The sequence below is a fragment of the Sinohyriopsis cumingii genome, chromosome 10, assembly GCF_028554795.1.
Source record: "Sinohyriopsis cumingii isolate HCF-2022 chromosome 10, ASM2855479v2, whole genome shotgun sequence".
In the NCBI taxonomy this organism is placed as follows: domain Eukaryota; kingdom Metazoa; phylum Mollusca; class Bivalvia; order Unionida; family Unionidae; genus Sinohyriopsis; species Sinohyriopsis cumingii.
Genome location: NC_142970.1, coordinates 57150404 through 57164390, shown reverse-complemented (window position 1 = coordinate 57164390; position 13987 = coordinate 57150404). Strand labels below are relative to the sequence as shown.

General features: G+C 35.4%; 1 protein-coding gene across 7 annotated transcripts in view; it reads left to right on the top strand.

Annotated features, from left to right (window-relative positions):
- Positions 1-13987, top strand: part of LOC149790198 (dual specificity calcium/calmodulin-dependent 3',5'-cyclic nucleotide phosphodiesterase 1A-like) — a 558379-nt gene that overhangs the window by 342828 nt on the left and 201564 nt on the right. Inside the window, exon 1 of one of the 7 annotated variants that reach the window (XM_089972195.1) lies at positions 903-1269. The exons of the other annotated variants lie outside the window; for them this stretch is intronic. Within the exon in view, the coding sequence (XP_089828321.1) occupies positions 1242-1269 (28 nt within the window). The 5' untranslated portion in view covers positions 903-1241. Of the gene's footprint in view, positions 1-902; positions 1270-13987 lie in introns of those variants that run through there. 7 annotated transcript variants of the gene reach the window in all.

Genomic DNA, 13987 nt, shown 5'->3' with positions numbered 1-13987 from the left:
ATGCGGAAATATATAACTTAATAGGAATTGGTAGTTCTTGCGTCACTGACAGTCAGACGCACGTTCGTTTACAGATTTTCTGAACGTTTTACACGCGGTAAAGTAGACAAGATGTTACACCCGTACAACTTAAAGCCTTCAGCTCAGTATGACTTGAATACATTGCCAATATAATGTAAATATATTTGTGCACGTGCCTTCCTGCACATTTATAGAGATTGGTTCGAAATAATTTTGAAGTATTTTAGATTTTGTTAATATCTTCTAAAATATTAAAAAATAAGAAAAATTCGATTCTTCATTGGAGTTTATTAAATATAGTTATATTTGTTACAGTTAACATGAGTTACTACCAGTATTTAGAACTGACTAATGTGTATGGTTAATGATGTACTCATTTGACTTGATATAGTCACAATACGCGGCTTAATGACTAAAGTATGTTGTTGCTGTTGTGGCGTTTAACGCCATTTTTCAGCACATGATAGGCTATTCATGGCGGACAGTATTGATGGTGGAGGAAGAACCCGGGAAAACCTTGGGAAGAACCACCGACCCACGAGAAGCTACAGGCAAGCTTTCTCACATACCCACATTGGTCGAATCCTAGACTCGAACCCACGCGGACAGAGGTGAGATGGCAGTGATCCGTAACGGAGAGCGCTTTAGACCACTCGGCCACTCCGGGCCCCACGCAAAGTATAATGTCGAACCTTACTTTGTAACAGCACGTCAGCACCAGTCATGGAGATTTGGGCTGTTAGGTTATATATGCACATGCCTTTACTGGATTTGCACCAGTTGCATACACAATACAAGATCGCGTACCCATTGTGCATGGTAGTTACAGGTGAGTGATTAGAGTTCTAGGTAATCTGCACACCACATGGCATACCTATAAATACCTGTGTATTTTATAATGTATATAGGAATCAAGGCATGGTTACCATTTCATTATCGAGCGTTTCTGAATGTGGATCATTATTATCGAATTGGCACAACCTAACTGAAGAGAAGAGGGAAATTCAATTAAAGAAAACAGCAGAAAACAATCATATATCGTGTTATCCAAAGTGAGTGACTTGTCTTTGTAAACGTTAATGTCGAAACGACTAAGACACTGTTGTCACTCACTAAGCAGGGGGCGGATGGTCCACTGAGAACTTGATTAGTAAATTCGCCTATTTGAGAAGCGGACATCACGCGTGAAGGAGGCTTTTCACATTTTTTTTATAGGAATAATGTGGGGACGTCCTACAGTTAAAGAACGTAAGTACGAGTCAGTGATGAGAGATGAGTGAAATTTAATAGTAATATATATATATATATATATATATATATATATATATATATATATATATATATATATATATATATATATATATATATATATATATATATATATATATATATATATATTATTCAGTGCTCTTTAATGGTTGCGTTAGATTTTGAGTAACTCGTTCAAACAGACTTTCCCGTATTCGTGAGACCTACGCTTTAAGAAGGTTTCGCAAAAGGTCGAGTATTTCTTGTAACGTCAAAAAGGTCGTTTTCTAAAATTTTGGTAAAGCACTTTCACTGACTAATGAGACGAGGTCATTATATACTTTCAGAAATGAATTTGCGCATGCTGATTGATGTTTTTTTTTTTTTTTTTTTTTTGTATGGTACGATTGTACCATGCCTACCAGATGAATTATCGTTGCTTACCCCAAAATTGTAGAACTGCATCCTTAACCAGAATCTTCATGGTTTGTACTGTATACAGAACCAGTTCTGAATGGCAAGAGAAACATGGTGTAACGTAGTCTAACAAGACCAATGTGCCTTTTCAAGGAAGAAAAATTTAAGTTTGTGTTTCGGATCCAAGTATAAATTTTGTTTAAGCTCATGATTCAAGTAAGAAATTAGTTTGGGAGAATTAACATTGTACAACTTTCTAATTTAGTTTGATTCGTTGAAATATTATTATGATTAAAGTTCACGCTTTTAAAACCAATGTGTATGTGTGTGTGTGTGTGTGTGTGCATCTGATTGGGTTTTTAATGTGCTGGAGAAAATTCTAGTTTGTGTTATTTAGTCAAGCAGTAGAATAGCTCAATTCAGTATAAGAATATTTTTGATCAATGATAACATTTGTAGCCTTAGATGATCCACCTCGTAAATGCGTATTTGACATCAATACAAGCTCAACTTTTCGTTATTGACACGAATTGGTAAACGAAAATCTTATATCGCTTGTAATGCCCTTTGATTGTAAACGACCCGAAGACTGTATATTAGGCAAAAGGTGCGTTATGGTACGAAGACGTCTATTTAGGCGAGACGATATGATCAGGAAGACCGTTTAGTATTGCATGGAACAGTACGATGCGATAAAAACTAAGCTGATCTGGTAACATACAAACGAGTTGAACGGAATTTTCCAACGTTTATATGAATTTTATAACTACAATACGATGGGAAACATCTTAAAAGGGTTCAGCACGATACAAAATAATACACAGACACACAGACAAAGAAGTGATAAATGACCTGTTAAAACGGGAACTGTACGAAAGACAGTTGAAACGATCCGATGCGGTATGCAAACATGGTTGGCAAAAAAAAAATACAAAAAAAAGATACAAATACTACAATTATTGACAAGTACTTTGCAACTGGATGATTGGATATCGAACCCACGACCCTTGGACTATGCATCCCACGCTCTTTAAATGGAGCTGCCGCGGCTTCCCATTACCACAGTAATTTATCTTGACTTATTGCAAATGCCACCGTTTACTTGCTTGGTGATGCCTAGAGCCTGCTATTATCTCTTTTTCTCTTGAAACAGGAACACTTAAAATAATTATTCACATAATTTAGACTGCATTTTCCAACGTTTGGACGAATTACTCTAGATTTCTTTGCAGTCACTGGATGGTGTTTTTTTGTATAGATGGATAGGTAGATGGGTAGGTATGTAGGTAGATATATACATGCATACATACATGCATACATGCATGCATACATACATACATACATACATACATACATACATTCATGTATATATAGATAGATGCATAGAGAGATACATAAAGAGACACATAGAGACATAGAGTAGGTAGGTAGATAGGTAGATATATAGATAGTTGCATGCATGCAACTGAATATATATTATCTATCTTAATTATCCCTCGTAATACTTAGGACTGAATATTATTCAAAATTAACAAAGTCTCAAATTGCTTAGACTACGGTTGATGTTAGGTTGATGGGTAGACAGGTTAATCTATCGCGTCATTTGTAATTACCAGTTATGTTTTCACCTTTTTATTAGATTTTTTTTAAAACGATTCAGTTTGGTTCGTGATACACATCCGTTAATTTTAGACCCATATTTAGGCTTAAAACTGTTGTCCTTCATTTCGTCGGCCTAATTTCGCTCCAAGTGCACGTTGGTTGTTGGTTTGAGGGTGGAGTAAGGGGTGGAGAAACAAGAATTGTACCCATACCTTGTTTTTTTTAATGCTATTTTGTTTTTCAGTTAACGTTACAAAGTTAGGTTTCGGTAGCTATATTATTGCCATTACAAAAAAAAAAAAGACTTGCAACTGCTACACTTCTCAATTAGCTTCCCCATGTCCATTGTATATTTTACAACGGAAAGATCGGACGAAGCCTCGTACAGTGTATATTTTACAACGGAAAGATCGGACGAAGCCTCGTACAGTGTATATTTTACAACGGAAAGATCGGACGAAGCCTCGTACAGTGTATATTTTACAACGGAAAGATCGGACGAAGGCTCGTCCATTGTATATTTGACAACGGAAAGATCGGACGAAACCTCGTACAGTGTATATTTTACAACGGAAAGATCGGACGAAGCCTCGTACAGTGTATATTTTACAACGGATATATTGGATGAAGCCTTCTATAACCCAGTATGTACTTTTAAACGGAAAGGTCGGACGAAGCCTTCTCTAGTACAGTGCATATTTTAAAACATATATATAATGAAAGCTTCTCTAGTCCAGTGTATATTCTGGAACGGAAAGATCTGATGAAGTCTCCCGTATTCCCGTTTATATTTAAAATGGAAAGTTCAGATTAAGGCCCCCGTAGTTCATTGTGTATTTTAAAACAGAAATATCGGATTAAGTCTTCCACGGTTCTGTGTATATTTTAAAATGGCAAGATCGGATGAAATCTCTCGTAGTTCATTGTATATTTTAAAATGGCACGATCGGATGCAATCTCTCGTTGTTCGTTGTATATTTTAAAACGGAAAGGTCGGACGAGATGCCTTAAGTCTGTTTTCGTTTCCAATGTGAATGTATTCGTTAAAAGCAAGAACATGGTTTTCTGTAATAAGTTGGTCCAAGTTTAATAGAATATGCAAAAATTAATCAGCTATCAGGGGTAAATGATAGAACTAGATTTACCATTGATAGATAAATGATAGACCTAGATTGGGGGCCCCGAGTGGCCGAGTGGTCTAAAGCGCTCTCCGTTACGGATCACTGCCATCTCACCTCTGTCTACGTGGGTTCGAGTCTCGGATCCGACCAATGTGGGTATGTAAGAAAGCTTGCCAGTAGCTTCTCGTGGGTCGGTGGTTCTTCCCGGGGTTTTCCCTGGTTCTTCCTCCACCATTAATACTGGCCGCCATACATAGCCTATCGTGTGCTGAAAAATGGCGTTAAACCCCACAACAACAACAACAAGACCTAGATTGATCATTGATAGATAAGGGATAGACCTAGATTGACCATTGATAGATAAATGATAGAACTAGATTCCTACAAACCATTGTTTAGAAGATGTCTTCTTATCGTCAAGTTTGGTGATGTTTGTTATATGTCTGTGTTCATATCAATGTAATACAGTATCCCAAATGCCCCCCCCCCTCCTTAAATGATTATGTAGCAAGTAAAGAAAACATGTTCACTTACGTGTAGTAGGGCATTACTGTGATACATGCATATTAATCAGAGTGATAAATGCCATAAAAGTCAAACGAACTGTCACAAGTAAAGCCTCTGGGCAATATTGCTAATGACACTGATACAAGCTATTTATAGAGAAAGTGTATTATACAGATCCTATTAGCTTATGTTCTTAACTTAGTCGCTACACTATATTGCACAGATCTACGGATACTATAAACTCAAAATTACCCGAAAGCTTTTTATTCCTTTGGGTCATTGAAAAGCGTAAAGCTTCGCTTTGATACTGAATTTGAAATAGACAATTGACGAAGATAGAAGAAAGGGGTTACCTATATTACACCGTATTAAATATTTATTGTGACTAAGGGAGGCATACAAATAAGGCAGATAAAGAAATACGCTGATAACTGCGTCACACTTTATGTGCTCGTAAGACCTCTAAGAACTGGTGTCCTCCTAGTGAGTGAAAGTACTGAAGCTCTGTCCTTTTTCTCCACAAATCAGCATACTCGTCAGTCTTGTACCCTGATTCATCTGTTCCCTGCTACGCACTCCGCTAAACCTTTTAACTTAATTGAGAGACAGATTTTTATTAGTAACCAGACTCTACTATTATCTTGCCAATGTAGACCGGGACCACGGATCGTAAGAGGAGAAAAAATAGAAACTTGTTTTGAGAGATACCTGTTGATACGAGAACATCGGGAATGACATGACTATTTCACGTTATCAAAGGAGAAAATCAAGAGATCGTTTTCTATCCAGCGTACATGCATCCGTTGTTATGCAACAAGCTCTGGCCAACACAGCAATCATTATTTCTAGAAAATTAAAAACTCTGTTAAGTTCCGGCCTAGGTTTCCTTGGTTTTCCCCCAATATTGAGATCAAACGCATTTGATTAATTCACAAGGTAAAATATGCAATTTTCAGCATCTGTTAAATTATCATCGGTGATTCAGAAGGGTACCAGTAGGGTCACATGTCATGGAAACATTCATTTGTAATAACATGTCACAAAGAAAGCTAACGAATAAAAATGATTTTATATATAAATTAGAGGACCCATTTGAATGAAAATGCGCCATACAAATGATTTGCAATATATATATATATATATATATATATATATATATATATATATATATATATATATATATATATATATATATATATATATATAGTAGAAAATCCATTCAAAGGAAAACATGCCAATAACACTTCTTTTAATAGAAAGTAGAAGTTCCATTTAAATGAAAATGTGCCAGTAGAAACGAGTTTTATATAGAAAGTAGGAGGTCCATTCGAATGAAAATGTGCCAGTAGAAATGATTTTTATATAGAAAGTAGGAGGTCCATATGAGTGAAAATGTGCCAGAAGAAATGACTTTTATATAGAAAGTAGAAGATCCATTCAATGACAATGTGCCAAAAAGAAATGATTTTTCAAGGACCCATTCAAAATATCCAGCCCACTGAAAGCTATTTATAGAAGGCAATGACCCTTTCAAAAGATCCAACCAACTAAAACCTATTTAAAGACGGACAATAATGTTAGCTACATCACTGTAAAGAACCAGGATTTAGCGATACGATTTTCAAACAAATATAGTTTACACTAATGTGAAAAAATAATGTATATTTTCGATTGGTACAGTCAGTGTTGCATATATCGTTGTGCAAGAAAACGTTGTAGCTCATTGGGTCAGACTCGAGACTAGACGGGAGAGTCTAAAATTCCAACACTGGGTCAGAATGAATCTGCTACCATGGCGCGTTCAATACAGTTTACATACCCCTTCTCAACACAACTTCCAAAATTTCGTTGTGCCATAAAACAGTGAAAATCAACCAAACCAAACCTTTCTGTGCAAGTACGTAATACAAGATTGTTCGTTCATTTCTCAGGAAATATTGAATAAGCTAAAAGTATGTACGTTTATTTGTTAGGATTCTAGTTTTGTTGCAGCTGCAATTAATGGAGATTTTTCCACGTTATCTTTTATCGTGTAGAATTGTATCTTTGTGGTTTACCGTATATAATTTTATCTTACGTTAATCGGTATGGTTTACCGTATATAATTTTATCTTACGTTTATCGGTATGATTTACCGTGTAAGATTTTATCTTACGTTAATCGGTATGGTTTACCGTGTATAATTTTATCTTACGTTAATCGGTATGGTTTACCGTTTAATATTTTATCTTACGTTTATCGGTATGGTTTACCGTGTATAATTTTATCTTACGTTTATCGGTATGATTTACCGTGTAAGATTTTATCTTACGTCTATCGAAATAGTTTACATTGTGGACTTTTATCTTACGTTTATCTGTATGGTTTTTCCTGTATAATTTTATATTACGTTTATCGGTTGCGTTTATCGTTCTAAATGTTATTATGCAAATATATATATTTATATTTTCATAAGTTTCCTTATAATCGGCACCATATAGCCATTATTGTGCTGACGTGTTGTTAAACTCGAATTCATGCATACATATATAGCGTATGTTGTAAATTGTTACACATAATTATCATAGTCTAGTTGTACATGATACAGACACATTTATATCCTTAACTTGCAAGTCTTTCGACGGCTACATGATTTTTATTGCTGACATTTTGAGTTGAAAATGCGTCAAGTATAACGTTTAAAATACTGTTTTTATGCAGAGAACATTTCAAAATAGATTGGTCTGATTTATGTGCTTTCTATCTTGATATGTTTTTGATATTTAAAGCCAGCAAGCTGTCACGAAAAACAAAGAAGGATTTGTATTCGCAGGTACTTCGGTTAAAAATCGTCAGATAGATGGATTGTTTCTGTGAAAGAGTGCACAATTAGAAAATATTTTGGTCTGAGTTTCATCCAAACATGCAACGTACATGACGCTATTTTGGTTGTAATAATTTTGGTTATTACTACGACCACAAGTTTAATTGCACATTGATGTAATAACAGTCATTGGGTGTGGCCATATCATATTCTTTACAAGTCATGGACAAATATAAAGCTGTGCAAGTGAGCGACAATACTATAGCGAAACTGTGTTGCTAGTATCGCAGATATTTTCTTTAAATCCGTTACACAAAGGGCTCAGTTAGACTTTTATATATATATATATATATATATATATATATATATATATATATATATATATATATATATATATATAACAGTTTGACGTCATTGTAATATTAATTACGTCATTGTTAATGTATATATATATATATATATATATATATATATATATATATATATATATATACGCCGCACTTGTACACAAATTTAAATTTCTAGTGCTTGCAATGTCATGAAGGTGCGTCATTGCATTGGTATAGTGGAAAGTTTGATTCAGACAAATTGTGTGTGTGTGTGTGTTTTACAAGTTTCTTGTGGAAAAAGGTTAGCTATGTAAACATGTTGTTTACAACTTCGGACAAAGATTAAGCACACAAAATAAATTAAATACATAACATCACTCATTATTTGTGTTTCATTACCAAAAGAAATGTTATGTGCCAAACTAGAGCTCGAAAACATTTTCCAAACATATGAATCCATTTACATTTTATCTAGGGTTAATACATGATAGATATTCCAGTATTTCGTGTGAGAAGTTCAACATAAATATTAAATAAATTTTGCCAGATTTCAGATCTAGTAAATTTTCGTTCGTAGATTTGATAGCAAACGACTTTATTTGTGTTAAATATATTGTCCTTCTCAGATCTAATCTTGCATGCGTTTCTGAAGTGAACCTTTCTAAGAAGAAGCGTCCCTCTTTCAAATATTTCTATTCTACTTTGTTCATCTCCATCAAACATCTGGCAATATGCCAAAATTAATACGCTGGCCCCATACTTCACTATTCAAAGAAAGTGGAGACAATATTGGATTGGTTGGATTTAGTGTGTTACGGCACAGCAACACACGCAAGGTGATAAGTGCCGAGACGATTGGAATTAACAAGCCATGCCAAAAGATCCACCACGCTAGAAGACCCGTGCTGTTGCCAGGGTAGAAATGGAATAAACACCATTACTGACACGCCCAACACGCTACGAGACCCATACTTATGTGAGCGTAGGAACTGAGTAAGCACAATTACTGTCCAGCGTAGAGCACGCTAACCAGTGTGCCATGGCGGTTCGTGCGTAAGGAGATCGCACCAGGATTATTCTGTATCCTTGTGTCCGCATGGGATGGGAGACAAACATTCTTAAAGCTTTGAAACGTATCAATATTTGATGTCGTAATCTCGTACTGTCAGCGTTTTTCTGACACTAAAATAACACTTCAGGTTGTCTTAACTTGAAATATATAAGCCGATAAAATGTAGAAATGCCCTGATATATTTATAGCTATACAGAGCATTTCTCGTTCCATTTTGACGATGTTACAGTTTGGGATGAGGGATTTGGATTGTTGATATTTTAAGGCATATGATTTGGGATTTAATTATTTATGTAGACTGTAAGAAATTCAAAACACACCATTAACTTACTTTCAACAACAAACGTGCCTTTTGCAAATGCAACGAGCAGAGTGCAGTTCACCAATATAGGAATCATAATTCATTTTTTTTTTGGGGGGGGTGTCAAAAATTAATTTGCCGAATCTGAGGGAGGGAGGAGAGCAGGGTAAGTGCGAAGAAGTGCGACTCAACACACCCGAGAGATATATCATCGCCTTTCTAACGTAAACTTTAAGAAACAAAATAGTGTGATCTCGATTCTTAAATCGACAAAAACCGCATTGAAAGTTTCAGATGTAAGTCAAAGTTTCAGTCGAACTTGGAAGCAGGATTTCAGGCCAGATGTTCACGTGCATCAACCGCTTTATACCTAGTAATAGGAAGCGCGCGCCGCCCCGCCGATAAAGAGGAATAATCACGTTTACAACGTCACGCCTGAAGCCCTCTTCCAAGTTTGATTGAGGAATAGCCTGAAGCCCTCTTCCAAGTTTGATTGAGGAATAGCCTGAAGCCCTCTTCCAAGTTTGATTGAGGAATAGCCTGAAGCCCTCTTCCAAGTTTGTTTGAGGAATAGCCTGATGCCCTCTTCCAAGTTTGATTGAGGAATAGCCTGAAGCCCTCTTCCAAGTTTGATTGAGGAATAACCTGAAGCCCTCTTCCAAGTTTGATTGAGGAATAGCCTGAAAGCCATCTTCTAAGTTCGAATAAGAAATAACCACTATTAAAAAGTCAAGCCTGAAGTCATCTTCCATGTTGATTGAGGAATCGCTGTTTTTACAACGTCTGGCCTGAAAGCCATCTTCCAAGTTCGAATAAGAAATAGCCACTTTTACAAAGTTAAGCCTGAAGCAATCTCCCAAGTTTGATTAAAGGAATAAACACTTCCATGTTCAATTGAGGTATAACCACGTCCATGTTCGATTTAGGAATAACCACGTCCATGTCCGATTTAGGAATAACCACGTCCATGTTCGATTTAGGAATAACCACGTCCATGTTTAATTGAGGTATAACCACGTCCATGTTCAATTGAGGTATAACCACGTCCATGTTCGATTTAGGAATATCCACGTCCATGTTCGATTTAGGAATAACCACCTACATGTTTGATTTAGGAATAACCACCTCCATGTTTGATTTAGGAATAACCACGTCCATGTTCGATTTAGGAATAACCACGTCCATGTTCAATTGAGGTATAACCACGTCCATGTTCAATTGAGGTATAACCACGTCCATGTTCGATTTAGGAATAACCACGTCCATGTCCGATTTAGGAATAACCACCTACATGTTTGATTTAGGAATAACCACCTCCATGCTTGATTTAGGAATAACCACGTCCATGTTCGATTAAGGAATAACCACGTCCATGTTTGATTTAAGAATAACCACGTCCATGTTTGATTTAGGAATAACCACGTCCATGTTCGATTTGGGAACAACCACTTTTGCTGAGAAGCGTTCAGTATGATATCGGTCATCTCTGAAGATTAAAGCTACAACAAGAATGGTGACAAATGTATGAAACCATATTCGGAACCATATTGGATTGATGCACAAATAAAAATGCACAACGTTACTGTGGAGCAGACGAGTTGGAAATCCACTGTGTTCTTTGTTATCTATATCGCTTTAAAACGTAACATCAGTGCATGTTTTCAGTCAATACATACACTATACTGAATGCAGTCATTTGGTTTTGGGCATGGCTCCGAAAAGAGGCTAAATATAATGACATAACCGGACACTAATACCACGTGATATCCGATGTTAATACACGAGTAAGCCATATTCATGCACCGCGTCCAATAATGTTACTCACGCACTTTTTGTAATACGCAAGAATGACTTTTTATGTAGAAAAAATAGCGTCTTTGAATTCAATCCTCTTTTTTTTTTAGTTTTGAAATGTTGCGCTTAACGGCATCTCATGACAATAACTCATATGATGCCAATTTAAAGCAACTGTTGCGGATGTGAAAAAGCAGTAATTGCACAAAACATTTAAGATAAACTATTCGAATTAAATGCAAACATGAATTATACCGATATATGTATAATAGGTAAAGTGTTACAATTTTATGAAGTAGTATATAATTTAAAATGGTATAACATGTACAATCCTTGAACGATTTGGTCCAACCGCAGTCCTGCAAACGGACCAAGATCCGGTCAGGTAGTTCATCATTGTAAAGTTTCTTCATTGATTTCATATCAAAATTAGCATGCAATTTAGCAAGATTGCTAACTTCTTACTGTGTATAGTTATATTTGCCGTCACTATGCAATTTAGCAGGGTTTCTAGTTTCTTACTGTGTATAGTTATATTTGCCGTCACTATGCAATTTAGCAAGGTTTCTAACTTCTTACTGTGTATAGTTATATTTGCTGTCACTAGGCAATTTAGCAAGGTTTCTAGCTTCTTACTGTGTATAGTTATATTTGCCGTCACTAGGCAATTTAGCAAGGTTTCTTACTTCTTACTGTGTATAGTTATATTTCCCGTCACTATACAATTTAGCAAGGTTTCTAACTTCTTACTGTATATAGTTATTGTAATTTGTAATTTATGACGGCAAACTATAACTATACACAGTAAGAAGTTAGAAACTTCTGTAATTTGCCATCACTAGGCAATTTAGAAGGTTTCTAGTTTCTTACTGTGTATAGTTATATTTGCCGTCACTAGGCAATTTAGCAAGGTTTCTAACTTCTTACTGTGTATAGTTATATTTTCCGTCACTAGGCAATTTAGCAAGGTTTCTAGCTTCTTACTGTGTATAGTTATATTTGCCGTCGTCACTATGCAATTTAGCAAGGTTTCTAGCTTCTTACTGTGTATAGTTATATTTGCCGTCACTATGCAATTTAGCAAGGTTTCTAACTTCTTACTGTGTATATTTATATTTGCCGTCACTATGCAATTTAGCAAGGTTTCTAGCTTCTTACTGTGTATAGTTATATTTGCCGTCACTATGCAATTTAGCAAGGTTTCTTACTTCTTACTGTGTATAGTTATATTTGCCGTCACTAGGCAATTTAGCAAGGTTTCTAACTTCTTACTGTGTATAGTTATATTTGCTGTCACTAGGCAATTTAGCAAGGTTTCTAACTTCTTACTGTGTATAGTTATATTTGCTGTCACTAGGCAATTTAGCAAGGTTTCTAGTTTCTTACTGTGTATAGTTATATTTGCCGTCACTAGGCAATTTAGCAAGGTTTCTAACTTCTTACTGTGTATAGTTATATTTTCCGTCACTAGGCAATTTAGCAAGGTTTCTAGCTTCTTACTGTGTATAGTTATATTTGCCGTCGTCACTATGCAATTTAGCAAGGTTTCTAGCTTCTTACTGTGTATAGTTATATTTGCCGTCACTATGCAATTTAGCAAGGTTTCTAACTTCTTACTGTGTATATTTATATTTGCCGTCACTATGCAATTTAGCAAGGTTTCTAGCTTCTTACTGTGTATAGTTATATTTGCCGTCACTATGCAATTTAGCAAGGTTTCTTACTTCTTACTGTGTATAGTTATATTTGCCGTCACTAGGCAATTTAGCAAGGTTTCTTACTTCTTACTGTGTATAGTTATATTTCCCGTCACTATACAATTTAGCAAGGTTTCTAACTTCTTACTGTGTATAGTTATATTTGCCGTCCCTATGCAATTTAGCAAGGTTTCTAACTTCGTACTGTGTATAGTTATATTTGCCGTCCCTATGCAATTTAGCAAGGTTTCTAGCTACTTACTGTGTATAGTTGTATTTGCCGTCGTCACTATGCAATTTAGCAAGGTTTCTAGCTTCTTACTGTGTATAGTTATATTTGCCGTCACTATGCGATTTAGCAAGGTTTCTAGCTTCTTACTGTGTATAGTTATATTTGCCGTCGTCACTATGCAATTTAGCAAGGTTTCTAACTTCTTAGTGTGTATAGTTATAGTTTGCCGTCATAACTGCCTCGATACATTTGTACATTTACAATCAACACAAACGTAATTACATTGGTTCGAAAAATTCACCGAGCACAACCAGACGTTAAACTATATGGATAATCATGTAATCACCGTCTCCACGGCATGCATATAATTGAGGCTCACTATTTTAGTCTTCCTTTAATTAAGAATAAAATATCAAATGAAATGATAAAAGACTTTTCGGGTCAATTTAATTTTAGAAAGCAGTTTTCTTATCTTTAGAGTGACATTTAAAAACTTTTATTTAATAATAAAGAATTTATTTACAAATTGTGTCCTTTACAAAAGCGTTTCTCGGCTTTCACGAAGAGAAACAATATGAAGACTTCATGGACCTTTTGTTGACGAATATCATCAAAGCCAGAAAGTTTAAACATGGTACGAGACACTATCAATGACTTTCAAAATGTCGTCTTGACTAAGAAAACAAAAGGTCACTACTTTTTCACTTTAATTTTTTTTATTGATTTATTTTTCATATATTTGGTAGCATATATGTGTTAGTTGTTTTTATCGTATCATGCGTTAAATGAATTAAACAAGAAAAGTACTATAACGGGAATTTTAAATATTTTAACTGGTATGCA